The sequence below is a fragment of the Balaenoptera acutorostrata genome, chromosome X (genome assembly GCF_949987535.1).
Source record: "Balaenoptera acutorostrata chromosome X, mBalAcu1.1, whole genome shotgun sequence".
Lineage (NCBI taxonomy): Eukaryota > Metazoa > Chordata > Mammalia > Artiodactyla > Balaenopteridae > Balaenoptera > Balaenoptera acutorostrata.
This window is the reverse complement of record NC_080085.1, coordinates 95,463,034-95,481,611: the sequence shown is the minus strand read 5'-3', so window position 1 is coordinate 95,481,611 and position 18,578 is coordinate 95,463,034. Positions and strand designations below refer to the sequence as shown.

The following is an 18,578-nucleotide window of genomic DNA, read 5'->3' as shown; positions in this document are numbered from 1 at the left end:
GAGCCTCAGTCTTCTCATCTGAATATGGTTGCTTGGGGGATTACATGGCATTATATATACAAAGCACTTAGCACAGTGCCTGGCACATAGTAAGCACTAAATACATGGCAGCTACTAGGAATACCCTATATAAGTCTCATGCTAAATGTGATGTATAGTCAATACCACAGATAAGTAGAGGCACAGCCCTTTTCTTGACTTTGCCACTTACCCCCGCACCCCCTTGTAGAACTCTGGAAGTGATCTTAATCTCCAGAGAAATGAGGTATGCTGGTTTCTTAACACCTCAATTTTTAACTATTTAAATTGTGTGTACACATGTACAGATATGCACACACACACTTACATATACACATTAATTTTTCTACTCAAAAAGTTTCTTTAAAATGTCAAAAGCCTGTGTGTTTTTTATATAACAGACACTTTCCAAGAAGAGACAGTGTACTAGTTAAGAGCATGTGTTCTGAATCAAACAGATGTGGGAATAAATTCCAATTCCGTGTTTCCTAGCTGTGCAATCTTGGGCAAGTTACCTCACCCCTCTGAGCCTCAGCTTCCTCATCTGTAAATATGGCGATATTAATAGTACCTACATTTGTTGGTTTGCTATGAATGTTAAATGAGATCATGCAAGCATAGCGCTTGCCACACAGCAAGTTCTCAACCCTCTGTCTGTTGCTGCAGAAATACCCATGACTTTGCCCTTCCCTGCTTTCCCACACCCTCCAAGCCATCGATGTGGCCCATGGGAGTTAAAGAGTCAAGGGACTTTAGCCAGATTCAAAAGAATATCAAATGATCATAAAGATTCTTTCCAAATGAAATGAAATTACACCATAACAAAAGCAGCTCAAGACTCTATAATCTCAAATGTATCTTTTGAGTTTCCTGCTTATGATTAGTCTCTTGGTTGGAAGCTGTATTTTTCTAAGAGGGATTAACGTTCCACCTACACAAAACAGAATCATATAGTATTTGTGCTGAAAGGGGAAGGGGCGGTGAAAGTAATTAACATCCATTGTACACTGTGCACTCAGTTTGTCTTATTTGATCTGTATAACAACCCTGTTGCGAGGTAAGTATCCATATTCCCACGTTGCAGCTGCGGAAACGAGCTCAGAAGCAACTTGCCCAGAACTAGTAAGTGTTATAAACCAAGATTTGAACCCAGATCTCTCTGAAGGCTTCAATTTACTATACCACACTTGCTTTAAAGAATGTCTGAGATCTTGTTTTGCTGTTGGTGAAGCAGAAACCAAGAGAGGTAAAGTGAGTTACCCAAATTCACTTAAGCCAGTTAATGGTAAAGAAGGGACTAGAAACCAGTTCCAAGAATGCCAGCTCATGTTACTTTTTTGACTCTAAATGAATGAATAATATAGTGGCTGATCAGTTTAAAAATGATTAAAAGATTGGAGGGAATCTGAAAATAAGTTTCATCTGTACCTTAATTACTTCCATTTCATGTTTCACAGGCTTTATTGAAAAACTGTTTTGTCCAGTTAGAAATAAACCAGTGACCTGTGTTCCCTGATGCCTGTGTGCCCACTGCATTTGCTACTTGATATTCAAAAGTAGATATGCAAATGTGGGCAGTCCACTGATTTCAGTTCTATTTTATAAACATGTATTAACCTCTGTGGTGGTTAATTTTATGTGTCAACTTGGCTAGGCTATGGTGCCCAGATGTTTGCTCAAACACCAGTCTAGATATTGCTATGAAGGTATTTTTTAGACATGATTACATTCAAATCAATAAACTTTGAATAAAGCATACTACCCTCCATAATGTGGGTGGGCCTCATCCAATCAGTTGAAGGGCTTAAGAGGAAAAGACTGAGATCTCCTAAGGAAGAAGAAATTCTGCCTCCAGACTGCCTTTGGACTTGAGACATCAACTCTTCCCTGAGTCTTCACCCTGACAGCCTGCCCTGCGTATTTCAGACTTGCCAGTCCCCATTGTATGAGCCAGTTCCTTTAAATAGGAACAGACATATGTACAGACGTACATACATGCATGCATACATACAGTCAACACACACACATATCCTCATAGTTCTGTTTCTCTGGAGAACCTTAACTAATACAGCCACCTACTAAAATACCAGGCCCAGTACTAGGCTCTGGGAATATAGAGAAGAGATCTCTGTACAAAGAGATTTGTACAATGTGGCAAAATATGACAAAGCACCTTGACAAAGGTAGGACAAGGTAGGAAAATAAAGCCACAAGAAGAGTACACAGGTGTATTTCCTGCTGCCCTTTACACCTGCTAATAATGCTCATGGCACTCAGACTTCATCTGTAAATGGACAATATACTTAATTCTGAAGGAGAAATCTTGCCACTAGGCAAAAATAGATTCTGCTTCTCTCTTTAGGCTATTGTTTAAATCTATTGATTGAATTTATTAATTCAATAAACATGTATTGAATCTTGGCTTTCTACATGGTGTATAATGACAAAGTGGTGATGATCTAAGAAGCCTCAATGTTGCCAGAGCTTTTCCCTAATCTTGTCCTAATCTCTGGAGCCCAGGTTAGGGATGGAGAAGTTGCTTGATGTCACTGTGCAGTGAAAAGCAGGCACATGGATGCTCCTGGTCAGGGCATTTGTCTCTCTGACAACTTGATTTGAGCCAAATTAGACAGTGCATCTATGGGCTGGGACAGTAAACTGTCCCCCGGCTCCCACCTCCTGGTTTTCAGGACTGCCTCTTTAGTTTTCAGGCTCTATCAGTGCCTAACTTGCATGTAGCACCCATCAGAAAAGCTGGCCTGGTATTTTAGGGAAGACCTATGTCCTTAAAATGTGCTGAATTCCACTTATTCCCCAAAACGCAAGCTCTTCTCTTATTCCCTGCACTGGAGTCATTTACAGCCTTGGGGGAGAGAAGACTAATTAATGTCCATAAAATACTTGGAGAACCATGCAAGGTAGCATGTGAATATTTTCAAAAGTTTGTCTTCTCCCCAGTATCTGAGCCAGTACCAGGCTTATAGAACTTAAGTGAATGTGTCTCACTGGCTAAAGTGTGAGCTCCCCAAAGGCAGTCTTTGTCCCATTCCGCTTTGTATCCATACAATTTTAGACCCGACTTTCTCTGCTCAGATCTTTAATGTGAGTGTTCCTCAAGCCTTTTCCCAAGGACCTCTTCTCTCCACGCACAATGTCATTCCTGCACAATTATATCTTTCAGCCCAAATCTTTCAAAGCTCTAAGAACATATATATCTGACTACTTAGATATGTCTCCCTGGCTTTCACAGTTACTTTAAATTCAGTGTGTCCAAAACAGAACTCATTCTCTACACACACACACACACACACACATACTGGTCCTATTCCATGCTTCCCCATCTCAGCAAATAGCACCACCATCCTCCCTGTTGCTCAAGCGGAAGGAGTCACCTTTGACTCCTCTTTCTCCTTCATCTCCCACATCTAATCATTCACCTTCATCCATCCATTCACCAGTTCAGAAACCTAAATTCCTTTCCTAAAATCCTTTTTTATCGAAAACTTCAAACATATACAAAATAGAATAGTACAGTGAAACTCCTCCCATGTACCAAGTGCTCAGCTTCAAATTGACCAATTCAGACAATCTTGTTTCATCTATCCCCACTTCTCCTCACTCTCAATTATATTGAAACAAATTCCGGAGATCATTTCATTTCATCTGAATTTCATTATGTATCTCTTAAAAATAAGTCATGAAATCATCCAAAATCCCATTATCACACCAAAAACACAATGAACGATAATTCCATAATATAATCAAATAGCCAGTCAGTGTTCATATTTTCTCATTGTTTTGCTTCCTTACATTTGAGTATCCAAATAAAGCCCCTACATTATGATTAGGTAGTAAGTCTCTTAAGTCACTTTTTCCTGTAACAGTTGCCCACGGTTTTGATTTGTTGGTTGCTGTTTCCTGCATTTGCTCTTGCATTATTGTAAAGCATTGGTAGTTAGATCTAGACACTTGATCAGATTCCTTCTCTCTCTCCTTCCCTCCCTCCCTCTCATCTCTACCTCTATCTCTATCTCTGTCTTCCCTCTCTGTCTCTTTGTCCCCCTCCCTTCCTCTCTCTCCAAGACTGTTTCATCATATTTCATCAGGTCATATTTTATCCTTCCCATCAGGAGCTGTAAAATGCCTGCAATATCTGCTTGTTTCTCTGTGATGTCAGCAGTTGTTGATATGCATTGCCTCAATCCTTTACCTCATAGGGGCTTGCAAATGTTGATTCTGTAATTCCATCTTTTATTTTAGGGGAAACATTCCTTCACTGATTTTTACGGTTACCCTGAGTTATAGTTCATTTAGTAGAGGCAGGATAAATGCTTGGTTCCACCACCACTCCCCCCCATTTTTCTCCTACCAATTTAAAAAATACTTAATTCTCTAGCACCCTCCAAAGGTGACTAGTGAGGGGTTTTTGTTTGGGGGTCTGGAGGAGAGTACCATTATGAACTCATGGAGTTTTAAATATTTTAAGCATTTCATTCATTGCAGTTATCATTATTGATATACAAATCATCACTTACTTGGCCAGTGGAAGTGTATTCAGATTGGCTCTTGAGTCCTTTTGAGTACCCTAATAGTATTTTTAACAGCTTTACTGAAGTATAATTGACATACAGTAAACTGCATATATTTAAAGTGTACATTTTAAGTTTAGACATATGTATACAACCATAAAAACATACCCCACAATCAAGATAATGAACACATTCATCAATCCCAAGCGTTTCCTCATGCCCCTTTGCAATCCCTCCCCTCACACTTTTGCATCACCCCCTGTCCCTGGACAATAACAAATCTGCTTTCTGTCACTATAAATTAATTTTCATTTTCCAGAATTCTATGTAAATGGAAATAAAGAATGTAAATGCTTTCTTACTGGCTTCTTTTACTTAGCATATTTATTTTTATATTCATTTATGGTATTGACCCTATTATAGTCCCTTAGGAGACACGTGATTTGCAAATATTTCCTCTCAGTCTGGAGCTTGTCTTTACATTCTCTTAAGAATATCTTTCAAAAAGTAGAAGTTTTTAATTTGGATGAAGTCCAATTTCTCAATTTTTTCTTCTTTACGTCAGGCTTTTGGTGTTGTATCTAAGAAATTTTTGCCTAACCTAAAATCTTTGTCATAAAGATTTTCTCCTATGTTTCTACTGAAAATTTTAAAGTTTGGGCTTAAATTTAGATCTGCAATCCATTTTAAGTTAATGTTTGTATATGGTGTGAGGTACGGATCAAGGTCCTTTCCTTTCTTCTTTCTTTCTTTCTTCCTTCCTTTCTTTCTTTCTTTTTCTTTCTTTCTTTCTTTCTTCCTTTCTTTCTTTTTTTTGCATAGGATATCCAATTGTTGCAGTACCGTTTGCTAAAGTCTATCCTTTATTTACTGAATTGCCTTTGCCATTTTGTTGAAAATTAATTGGCCATATATGTGTGGGTCTATTGCTGGACTCTCTATTTTGTTTCATTGGTCCCAATAACACACTGTATTGATTGCTATAGCTTCATAATAATACTTTCAAAAGTCAAGTCCTGGAAGTCTTAAAGTTTTGTTTTTCTGTTTCAAACTTGTTTTGGATATTCTAGGTCCTCTGTATTTCTGTATGCATTTTAAAATGGCATTGAATTTATGATGATCAATTGGGTAGAAATCAATTTCTTAACAATGGCTTTCCATTTACTTAGGTCTTCTTTAATTTTCTCTGCAATTAAGTTTTCAGTGTACAGGTTTAGCCAATATTTTGTCAGTTTATTCCTAAATGTCTCATATATTAGATGCTATTATAGTCATATTTTAATTTCAATTTTCAGTTGCTTGCTGTTAACATATAGAGATACAATTGATTTTTGTATATTGAACTTGTGTCATTAAACATTACTAAACTCACTTAGTTCTAGTTGCTTCTTTCGTAGATGTCATAGTATTTTTTACATTGTCATCTGTGAATAAAGACAGTTTTACTTCTTCCTTTCAAATCTGGATGCCTTTATCACACTGGCTAGAACCTCCAGCACAATATTGAACAGAAGTGTAAATGTGGACATATTTGCATTGCTCCCAATCTTAGTGGAGAAAGCATTCAGGCTTTCACCATTAGGTATAATGTTACCTATAGGCTTGTTTGTAGATGCTCTTTAGCAGACTGAAGAAATTCCCTTCCATTTCTAGTTTGCTTTGGGTTTTTATCAGGAATAGATGTTGAGTTTTGTCAAATTATATTTCTGCATCTATTGAGATAATCATATTTTTCCCTTTTGGTCTACTAATATGATGAATTATATTGATTGACTTTTGAATGTTAAACCAACCTACCATTCCTAGGATAAACTGTACTTGGTCATAATGTACCATTATTTTTATATACTGTTGGATTCAATTTCCTAAATTTTTGTTAAGAATTTTTGTGTCTATATTCCCAAAAGATATTAGTCTGTAATGGTAATACTTGACTCATAGGGTGAGTTAGGAGGTAGTCCCTCATCTTCAATTTTCTGGCAGAGTTTGTGTAGGAATGGTATTATTTATTCCTTAAAGGTTTGGTAGAAATCACCAGGGAGGCTATCTGACCTAGGAATTTTCTTTGTGGGGAGGGTTTAACTACAAATTCAGTTTTTAACATCAATATAGGACTATTCAGATTATCTATTTCTTCTCAGTGAGCTTTGGTAGGTTGTATATTGCAAAGGACTTACCAAAGGTGTAGCTGAGACCTTGCTATAGATGGGCTTTCTGAAATGAGTTTTGCATGTCACTTTGCCTGGAAACAAAAAGTAGATGAGTTTCAAAGCCATGAAACAGAATCAGAGACAGAAATACTGGCCCACTCCTTTGCTCGTGGGCTTTGGCTAAGGCCAAAAAGTTTGATTTGGAGTTTAACTTTGCTTATGACATATCATGCTTTTATTTTATTTTTTTTTGGCATGTTTCTTTTTTAAAGTCTGTTCCCACCAACCAAGTAGACTACTCGACTAGTTTCTATTTTCTGCATATGAGAAGGGATTAGGGCTGTTTCTCCTAATTTTAGAAATGCAGGCATATGTGACAAGTTGGTTTGTCTTGCTCACCCTGCACGCAAAATTAAAAACAACTTCTGAAAGGATTTACAACTTAAAATTACAGCCATAAAATTAGGTAAAAGTAACATGCAGTTCTTGGCAAATGAAGACAGAGATCCTAGTCTTCTATTTACTGGGTTTTGTAATTTGGGGAGGGTTTCCCTCTCATTTTCCTTCTAGTCATGAGGGATGGATTTGCTATGAACCGTTCTATTTCCCTGGTTTAGATCCTCCTCCCCATGTCCTCTTTCCTCATTTCTGAGCAAGCAGAACATCTATACTCTCATCTATATCAGTATGCCTTAGAGACTCTCTATATCATGAGCTAAATATCTAGCTAAAAAATTATAGAAACAACCTGCATTTGTTTCCCATTCTATATCCTTCTAATAGTTGCTACTGCTGGTGAATTCCACATGGACTCACTGTCCGTCTCAACTGAGCATTGGTTAAATTCTCTCTTCCAAGTACAAAAGACAGAAATGGCAGTGTCCTTGATCCTTTGGACTCAATAATAGATGAGACAGTCCGTCAGGATATTTCCAGCAAGTCGAATACTCTGTCCTGGAATCCCAGTCCTTCCTATTCCTGTAGGTTCAACTCTTAGAGGACTTATTGACTCTTCCATCCTAACTTAGGCTACCAACTAGAAACCCTAAGGGATTCTTTTTCAACTTGGAATGATTTCCCTAAAGACATCATATTATAAATAAGCCATAAGGCTCTGGGACAGGCCACTAAAGCCCATGACACTGTATGCCTAAAGTCTAGTAGCAAGAATAGGCTCACAGAAAGTAGGACATGCAGCCCCACCATGCTTTGCACAGCTGAGGAACCTGAGGATCCACCTGGCCACTCAAAATAATCTTGTATATTTTTATTAGAAACTGTCACCACAATTTCTCTGAAGCAGTCAAAAGGAGAAGCTGTTAGAGTGAGCAATGAATACCATAATGAAACATAAATAGTGCTATTGTTGGAAAAGAGGGAAGGTAAAATTTAAGAAAGCATGTGTGAATGAATGTATTGTATATGAATTATATCTCAATAAAATTGTTACAAAAAAGAGAAAGAAAAGATGTGACTAGGATTTCCAGAGAAATGGATAGGATATGAAAAGCATTCCATGAAAATGGAATAGCTGATAAATAGAACTCTATGAGTAGAATATTGGAGGTGATAGTTTGGACTGCAGTGGTGGTTGAGCCTGATTTAAAGGGGCTCTTAAGTGTTATGCTTGGATTTAGAAGTTTGCAGATAAGAGAGGGTCATGAAAGGTTTTTGAGAGAAGACAGGACATAATCACATCTAAGTTTTAGAAAAGTATCTCTTTACCTTTTCCAATAATACTTCTCACTTTCTTCTTTTGATCATAGTTGTCATTAGGCTTTAAGCTCCTTGAGTGTAATATAAGTTTCCTAAATATTTGTCTTTCTTTCATTGTGCCCAACACAGTGACTTAATACATAGCAGGTGTGCATTGAAGGTTGTCCTCAAATCAGTGAAGTAGACTTGGTGTGAGAAAGCCTTGTTCTAGTCCTGTCCCTTTCTGATCGTGTCCCCTCTATTTAAATATGTCTCAGGTTAATTCACTTCTCCCCATCCAACCGCCATAACCCTTGTTCAGGCCACCATCTTCTCTCCAATAGTCTCTCTTTTTTTATATATATATAAATTTACTTATTTATTTATTTATTTTTGGCTGCTTTGGGTCTTCGTTCTTGGCTCTTCATTGCTGCACGCGGGCTTTCTCTAGTTGCGGCGAGCAGGGGCTACTCTTCGTTGCAGTGCACGGGGTTCTCATTGCAGTGACTTCTCTTGTTGCAGAGCTCAGGCTCTAAGCACGTGGGCTTCAGTAGTTGTGGCACACGAGCTCAGTAGTTGTGGCTTGTGGGCTCTAGAGCGCAGGCTCAGTCGTTGTGGCGCACAGACTTAGTTGCTCCACGGTATGTGGGATCTTCCCAGACCAGGTCTCGAACCCGTGTCCCCTGCATTGGCAGGCGGATTCTCAACCACTGTGCCACCAGGGAATTCCCTCTCCAACAGTCTCTTAATTGGTCTCCCACATCACTATTACCTGCTCCTGTCCACTAGCGATACTGCCACTAGAAAATTTTTTCTAAAATATCAATCTAACCATGTTACTCTCTGCTTAAAATTATTCAGTGACTTCCTGTTGCTCTGACAATTAAACCAAACCTCCTTAACATGGCCCACAAGACTCTGCATGAGCACGTCTTTGCCTGCCTAGACAGCAAAATCTTCTGTCACTCTCCCCTTTACTTTCCTGTTTCAGTCACTCTGGCTTTCTTTAGCTTCTCCTAGCTGCCATGTTCTTTCTCACCATAGGGCATGTGCATTGATTTTTCCCTCTGTCTGGAAGATTCTCTGCCTCACTCCCATCCCTTGACCTAGCTGATGCTTCATGTTCTTCAGACGTCAGTTTAACTGCACTTTTTTGGGGTTTTTTGGCCACGCCGTTCAGCATGGAGAATCTTCCCCGACCAGGGATCGAACCCGTGCCCCCTGCATTGAGAGCATGGAGTCTTAACCACTGGACCACCAGGGAAGTCCCCCTAACTGCACTTTCTTAAATAAACCTCTGATCCCATCAAGGAGGCCAAGTGTCCCTGTTGTACGTTCTCATATCCTTCCATTGGTCTCCTTTGTATCGCATAGCGCAATTATAATTAAAAGATTATTATTTACTCTTCCAACATCTGTCTCCTCTACAAGAACATAGAGCAAAGGAGCAAGTCTATTTTGTCTAACAGGATACTCCCAGGGCATAATCCAGTGCCTGGCACAGAGTAGGCACTCAGTAAATCTTTGTTGAATGAAGAAGTAGTGCTTATATCTTAATGACTTGAACATTGTAAACTTTCAGAGTATCCTGTTTTTCTCCATCACACTTTGCACAATGATTATTCTTCAAATATTTGTGTAAGTATTTATCTGTATCCCATATGAGAATATCAGCTCCATGATGGCAAGTACTATGCTTACTTTTTTTTTTTTAAGAATAGTAATTTTTTAAAATATTTATTTATTTATTTGGTTGCACCGGGTCTTAGTTGTGGCAGGCGGGCTCCTTAGTTGCAGCATGTGAGCTCCTTAGTTGTGGCATGCATGTGGGATCTAGTTCCCTGACCAGGGATCAAACCCGGGCCCCCTGCATTAGGAGTGTGGAGTCCTATCCACTGCGCCACCAGGGAAGTCCCCTATGCTTACTTTTTAATCAAATTATATTTTACAGACAATAAAATGTGCTGATTATAAATGTGTAGTTTCATGAGTTTTGACAAATGTGTACACTCATAAACATCTCTCCAAACAGATATAGAACATATCCATTATCCCAGGAAGTACTCATGCCCCCAGTCAACCTCACTCTCACAACCCTGCAGAGGTAACCACTGATTTCTATCATCATATATTCACTTTGCCTATTCTAGAGCTTCGTATAAGTGGATTCATACTGAATATGCACTTGCCTGGCTTCTTTCACTTAACATAGTATCTGTGAGATTCATCCATGCAGTTACATGTATCAATACTTTGTTCATTTTTTTTATTCATGAATAGTATTCCATTGTACAAATATACCACAGTTTGTTTATCTACTCACCTATTGATGGAAGTCTGGGCTCTTCTCACTTTGGGATTATTAGGAATAAAACTGCTATGAACTTTCATGAAAAAGTCATGTTCAATTTTTTTTATCATCCTATCCCCAGCACCTAGCACAGTGCCTCGTACACAGCAGGCACACAATACACATTTGTTGAGTAAATGAGTGAATCTAATCCTTCCAATGTTAGTGATAACTGTACCTTTCCTTCCTGCTTTAGAAACCATATTAGAAGGCAAATAAGTAAGAGCGACTCAATTACAGAAAGAAACGTGAATACCCTCTTAATATGTTTAAAAGTAAGTTGCAGAGTTTGTACTTTAAAATGTTATTACTAACAATTACTTTCGACACTCCTCACATCTGAACTTGTCACACAAGTGTGTCATGATGCTACTTGTAGGATTTCCAGATAAAATATAGGAGGCCCAGTTAAATTTGAATTACAGGTAAACAACAAATAGATTTTTAGTATAAGTATGTCCCAAATGTTGCATGGAACATATTTATGCTAATTTGGGACATACTTATAAGAAAATATGCTAATTGGGATATACTTATTGTTTTTCTGAAATTCAAATTTAACTCAGCATCCTGGATTTTTATTTGTTAAAACTGGCTACCCTAACTACATGTGAACTGTGTGACCTCTGGTCCTCAGGCCCCTTCCAGCTTTAAAGCTCAAAGATTCCTCACTTTCTCCCAGTCTCTTTCTCACATATTTTTCTCATATATCCTTCAGAAATGCTGTTCTAAGAACATTATGGACAAGATTTAGTTCTTCTGTTTGTGTGTCTTAAACATTTGCTTGGTGAATTCTAGGTCTAGAAGGTCTAGCTGGACAGTACATCCCCTCAGGCCCTGGTTCATTCTGGCTGGCTAGGGCTTTTCCAAGTGAAATCCAAAATGCTTGTTCCTCTCCCCACCCCCTGAGCCCATCTGTTGCGTTTGTGTATGTGTGTGACCACAGTTGGACAGATGGAGGGAAATGCCTTCCTGAACTACTCATCAATGTCTGGTGTCAGCTTCATCCTTAAAATAAAGTGTGGGTGACAAGTCTCACCTGGTAGGGAGCCAGCTCCTACAGATCCATTTCTTCTCTTCCCAGAGCCTTTCATTCATAAACTCATAGAGAACTGTTCTTAAAAGGCAAATGCACATTAAACATGGGAGAAGACTAAGGTCGGTTTAGTGTGTGTGTGTGTGTGTGTGTGTGTGTGTGTGTGTGTGTGTTTAAATTTCAATGAATAGGTTTTGTTTTGGAATTGCTCAAAGTAAAGCCAGACTCTCTGTGTTATTATCACAAAGTACAGAAACCTAGGATGATGCTACAGGGGGCCAGGCTTAATGGAAGGGCACTAAGATTTTGAGTCAAACTTGGGTTTGAATTTGTGCCACTCCCTAGCTGTATGACCTTGAGTAGGCAAACTAGTAAACCCCTTCAAGCCTCAGTTTTCTCATCTGTGAAATGATGGTGGTAATAGTGCCTACCACACAGTGCAGTTGGGACAGTTCTGTGATATAGCAAAAGTGAAGTACTTAGCCAGGCACATAGCAGATGCTCCATGAGTGGTACCCATTATTATGAATGTGGCCCCAGGACTAGTTCTGATCCAGCCAAAGAGGCCTCTCTCGGTTTTTGGACCCTGAGGCAACAAGCAGGGAATGGAGATTGTAAAAGGGCACCTCAGCATCTTGTATTATTTTTCTTTTTAGAAGTTTACCTGTGCACTGAAAAGAAAGGCCCTGGCTTTGAGTCTTCACTTTGTCACTCAACTGCCAAGTAATACCAACTCTGAGACTCAGGTTAAAATTTTTTTTTAATCTGGAAAATTTATATATAAATTTTCCTTGTTTCAAAAGTAGTTGTGAGAATTATATCTATAGGAAGTTTGTTTAGAAAGTGTACAAACAATGCAAGTTATGGTAAGTGTACAAACAATGCAAGTTATGGTAAAGTCAGCAAACCCATCTTGATAAAAAAGGCAAAAGAATAAAAAGTCACCTCCCAACACTCATCTTTCTTTTCCTGACTTCCCAATTTCAAGCTGATTCCTGGAATTGGTGACAGTGGGTTCAGTGGGGAAAAAAAAAAACAAGGCAGAGAGTGAGGATAGCTGGTTTCTTATCCCAACTCTGATACTTAACTTCCTATGGTGAGGAAGTCACTAACAGCTGAGGCTTCATTTCCTCATCTTTAAAATGCAAATCAGTCATCCAGTGATCACTTAGTAGGTAGGCATGGTACTAGATGCTATAGTTATAAATAATACCAGCTAACATATATTGCGCATACTATATGTGCCAAGCACTTTGCTAGGGGCATTATCTTTAACCTCCCAAAACCCAATGAACTAAAATATTATTATCCCTATTTTATAGTTGAGGAAATTGAGGCTTAGAGGGTTTAAACTGATTTGCTTTATAGTAAACAAACCAACATCACCTCAGAGGAACTTACTGTCTAGGGGGATAGGTGAAGATATAAAGAAAGCATTGTAATATTGTGTATGTGTGTATGTCACTACATATACCTGTACCTCTAAAACACCTATGTCAGATTTGTGGTAGAAAATCAAATGAGATTTGGTGTGAAAGGTGATTTGAAGAAATTTGACACTGTTAAAACAGAGCTTTACCATGAGTTATTCACCATTTCAGAGAATCACTGCACTAATAGCAACTCCATCTGTGGTACTTGAGTCAGCAATACCACATTCCAGAATAATCCTGCTTCAGCAGACTGTAGCATTCCTGGTGATTCTGCATCAAGCTGCTAGCCTCTGATGACTTCATTACATCTTCATTTTTTTCCTTAATTAATTAACTTATTTATTTTATTTATTTTTGGCTGTGTTGGGTCTTCATTGCTGCACTCGGGCGTTCTCTAGTTGTTGTGAGCAGGGGCTACTCTTCCTTGCGGTAGGCAGGCTTCTCTTTGCGGTGGCTTCTCTTGTTGCGGAGCACAGGCTCTAGGTGTGCAGGCTTCAGTAGTTGTGGCACGCGGGCTCAGTAGTTGTGGCTCGCGGGCTCTAGAGCGCAGGCTCAGTAGTTGTGGCACACGGGCTTAGTTGCTCCGCGGCATATGGGATCTTCCCGGACCAGGGGTCCAACCCGTGTCCCCTGCACTGGCAGGCGGATTCTTAACCGCTGTGCCACCAGCGAAGTCCCTACATCTTCTAATAGAGCCATCTATGAGCATTTACATATTAAAATACATATTGTTTCATTAGAACGACTTTTGTTTTTTCTTTGCAATACAATTATGGCATAATAAGTGCCTTTTTTTTTTTTGGCCGCACTACGGGGCTTGCGGGATCTTAGTTCCCCGGATCGAACCCAGGCCCCCTGCAGTGGAAGCACAGAGTCCTAACCACTGGATATGCACTGCATACATATACATGGAAGGGAGAAAGCATTCCAGGGTGGGAATGACACCAGTGATGTGGCCTGGTTTAGCAACGGTTGGCGTGTCCCCAGACAAGCCAGGATAGGGCAGAGACTTCCTCTGTTCTTGGTCTTGCCATGTTCCCTGGAAGCCACTCCTTTTATCCCTGCCCTCCCCACACCCCCCCCACCCCCCCACCCCCACCCCCGCCCAGTGTAATTGAAGACTCCTGGGGGAACTGCCAGGGCCGGCATTACAGGAAATTGCCTTGTGGCCAGTGGGGCTTCTCTGGTTACTTTCCTCAGTGACAGAAGACAGTGATGGCTTCCTGTCTGTTAGCTGGGTGTCTTTGCCTCCTTGTTATGCCAAGTTCCCAAGAAACCTCAGCTTGTGCTCCTTATATTTTTGTTCAGCTCCTGTTGTTGGGATTTTTCCCCCTGTCTTATCCAGCTCCCTGCCTCCAGCCTCCTTGCTCCACGCTAGAGATCTGGAAACTTTTGGTCCATGATGGACAAATTTTATGGGACACCTAAAGGGCATTGTTTCGAATTAGGCCATAGCTCCAAACAGATACCACTTTGGCAATGCCTGTTGAGTCCTCTCCCTTGAAGGTGATGAATTTATCATCTGGAAACAGACTGGTTTTTTTCTTCTTACTAATTATACATGTTCATTGAAGACTGCTTGGAAAATACAGAACTATATGGAAAAGCAAATAGAAATTATCCATTATCCCGAGAAATATAGCACTCAACATTAGACAAAGGGGGCACAGCATTGGTGAGGATTAAATTCAATGCTGCTCTGTCTCCCTGTTCTCTATTCCATTCCAGCCCCCAGCTTTCACCTTCCACAGCACCTCTTGATCTCACCCTTATGAAAACTTGCCTGTCCTGTATACCATAAAGTGGAGGGCAAACCGGAAAGTGTACAAAAGCACTTACCATGTCAAAGGCATATAAGAGAGATAAAATATCTTTCATATCAGGAAGGTGTTTGGAATCTAAAATAGCAATATTTTGTCATAGCTCTGCCATCACTACCTTATTACCGAGGTGTTGTGGTGATAAAGGGTTGTGGGAATGCCTAAAGAGATAAGAGACCATCTGAGAAATTCACAGTGCCCCCTGGGAGTTAGGAAAAGGTTCACAGTACAAAGAGACAAGAATGATTAAGTGTGAGGCTGGCTCATAAATATGCCTTTCTCTTTTGAACAAAACAGCCAACATTAAACAAAAAAGTTGGATGATACTAAATCCATCCCAGAGATAAAGTTCTTATTACAGATAATAGTTAGAATTTATGTGTTGCTTTTTTTCCAAGGTGGGTAGGGTCAGAATGGCAGTTTCCTCATTTTTGAGTCTGCATTGAGACAGAAGACTTAGAAAACACTAAAAGGCATAAGGGTTAAGGTCAAGGCTTTGGAGTTAGACCTGTGTTCAAATCCCAGCTCTGTGAGGTCATCAAGCGTTTTTCACATGCCATCTACTGTTTTAGACATTGGGGATGCAGTGTTGGACAGCACAGATAAGGTCCCTACTAACATGGGGCTTACATTCTAATGGGGGGAGACAGAATGTTTAATGTTGAAAAGGTAACAGTGATATGATTGGAAGTAACTGGGGGCCACTTTAGGTTGAGTGGTCAGGAAAGGCCTCTCTGAGAGTAGACAATTGAACTGAGACTTGGGTGATAAAAAGAGGCCAGCGATCAGAAACATCTAGGGGAAGAGCATTCCAGGCAGAAGTAACAGCTGGGGCAAAGGCCCTGAGGCAGGAACAGGCTTAAGTTTTTAAAGAATAGAATGAATACCAGTGTGACTGAAGCAGAGTGAGCCAGGGAGAGAGTGAGGAGAACAGGTTGGAGAGGGTCAGCACATGTCAGGTCATGCGGGGGGCCTTGGAGAAATTCAGCTTGTTATAATCATCACCATAAAACAGAGAAGGTGGGAGTTCCCTGGCAGTCCAGTGATTAAGATTCGGCGCTTTCATTGCCCGGGGCCCTGGTTCGTTCCCTGGTTGGGGAACTAGGATCCTGCAGGCCACGCAGTACAGCCTCAAAAAAAAAAAAAAAAAAAAAGCAGAGAAGGGAAAAGGAAGTTGGATTGGAGAGTTAAGGGAATAGTGTACAGTATCACCTGAGAAACTTGGATCTGACTAACTGGGCACAGGGGTTTGAATGCTGTGCTGAAAGTGGGACCTGAGGAGAACAATTCTGAGGGCAGAGTACAGGGTGACTATTTTCATCTATCATTACATTTCTGGCACTTGAATTTCTCTCAAGTTCTCTGCTACAGCTGCTGCTTTCTCAATGAGGGCAAATATATAAGTCCAGCGGGGCTCAGGGATACAGCTAGAGCCTATTTCCAGCCCCATGTAAAGAAATGCTCTTGTATTTTGTGGCTGGAATTTCTACCTATGTGGGGAGATTTAAGTCACAGTTCCCCAACCAGCTACCAAACTGGCTATATAGTGAGGTACAGAGCTGACCTAAAAGGGTGCTAGCTTAAGATGACTTTTTATTTCATGTGACTCATGACACCGCCAAGTGAGATGATTAAGCCGCTCTGATTTATTTGGTTAGGAGGAGTGTGGCTAAGGGGCATGCTCCCTGGGTAGCATTGTCTCTTGCTTCACATGGTTCACTAACTTTTTTCTTTTTTTCTTGTTTTTAATAGGGAGAGAAGAAGCCCTATGGCAAGCCATGTGGAGGCCAAGACTGCATTGGGGGCTGTAAGTGCTCTCCTGAGAAAGGAGCCCGAGTAAGTTGCTTCCTTCATTGTTGAAAGACAGATAGTCACAGGAGCCGATATCTGAAGTGTGTGTGTTTTCTTTAGAATTAAACTGCTTAGAATTTACTCTTATGACCTCATGGAATAAGCAAAGTGATGAAGACCAGCTGGAAGGAGCTTTGCTGACTAATGATAGGCAGAACCAGATTAGTCAAAGTCTCTGACGGACCGGGAAGAGGTTTCTTTCATTGACTCAATACCAGAGTTTCCTCAAGGTTTCATCTGGGGTATTTCCAAAAGGCAATTAAGTTGTGCAGAACCAGATTATGATATGTTTGTAGATGCACGTAAATTTTCATAGCTCATTTATAGGTAGGCTCTTCCCTACCACTCTGGGGGACAAGTGGTCCATTCGTTATCTACAGACTAGGGATGTGCTTCATCCAAAATCAAGGGTACAGGGTAGCCATAAAGTCCAGAAATATAGGTGACTATATATAAAGAATGATTTATAGATATTACATTAAAGCATAGGACATGTTTCTAAACATTAAGTGATTTATTCAATGTATTGTCCTTTAATAGCCATGCCCAGTTCAAATTGTTGTGCAAATTGCAATGAACACAGTGCCTTGATACAGCATTTCTATCAATCCTCGTATATGCATGTGTGATGTGTTGCCCCAGATGATTTGTATTTTTGATTTGCACTGAAGAAACCTGCATCTTTAGTATAACTCAGCAAAAGTATTCAAGGGGGATCAATCCATAAAAAAAATAAAATCCAATCTACGTTTTCAAAATTTATGGCCACCCTGTAGAATTGAGATCTTCCGACTTGCAGCATTGTATTTGCACTCTCATCACATTCAAACAAGCCTAAGAGCTTACATTGTCAAAGGAAGGTAGCATAAATAGGTCAACCAAACCCTTAAAAACATAGCCGAACAGGGAACAGAGTGACCGCTCCACCTCCTCTTTCATTATCTTCCATTTGCAGTACAGTGAAATGTCAAACTATGCCAGAATTTGAAGGAAAAGTAGAAAAAGCCATCTCTTCATCAAAAGGGACCAGACATATTGTACATTAAAGGCACAGACTTAGGGAATCATAAAATATTAGAAAGGGAAGGTATCTTCGTGAGCTTCTCATCTTATCCACAGATGGTAGAGGAAACAGTCTCTGAGAAGGAAGATGACTTCCCGGGTCACATAGCAAATTGATGACAGATTCAGGCTATTACCTGGGTCTTTTGATTTCTCGCCTGTTTACTTTACCCACTGCTGTCTCCCAGGGAAGTCGTGTTCACTATAGCCACCGAGGCCCACGTTCTTCCTCTGATCTATATCTAGGAAACACTTTGGAAAAAAATAATTCTACAACAAATATATGAATATGTTCTTAAACTACAGCAAGCAACACAGCCAATGCAAAAGTCTCCCTTGATGTTCTCTCGGTCCCACTATTGTCCTTCTGGTCTTTTTCTGTGCATGATCAAAGATATGTACGAATATGTATAACAATAGTTTCATTTTCTGTTTTTTTTTCCCAAACTATAATCATAAGTATATATTCTATGCCTTTTTTGGTTTGTTTGTCTGGTCACATGATATGTCCTTAAGATCTTTTCCTCTACCCTGAAGTTTAATCTAGCCATTTCCCTTTTGATGAACACATAGATTGTTTCCAAATTTTTGCTATTTTAAAAAATGGAAGTGCTACAGTAGAAATCCTTGAACA

The 18,578-nt window shown here is 39.8% G+C and overlaps 1 protein-coding gene across 2 annotated transcripts in view; it reads left to right on the top strand.

The window, feature by feature from the left end:
- Window positions 1-18,578, top strand: part of COL4A6 (collagen type IV alpha 6 chain) — a 288,733-nt gene that overhangs the window by 107,472 nt on the left and 162,683 nt on the right. For both annotated transcript variants that reach the window (XM_007196388.2, XM_007196387.2), the window contains exon 3: window positions 16,784-16,867. In XM_007196388.2, the coding sequence (XP_007196450.2) occupies window positions 16,784-16,867 (84 nt within the window). The remainder of the gene's footprint in view (window positions 1-16,783; window positions 16,868-18,578) is intronic.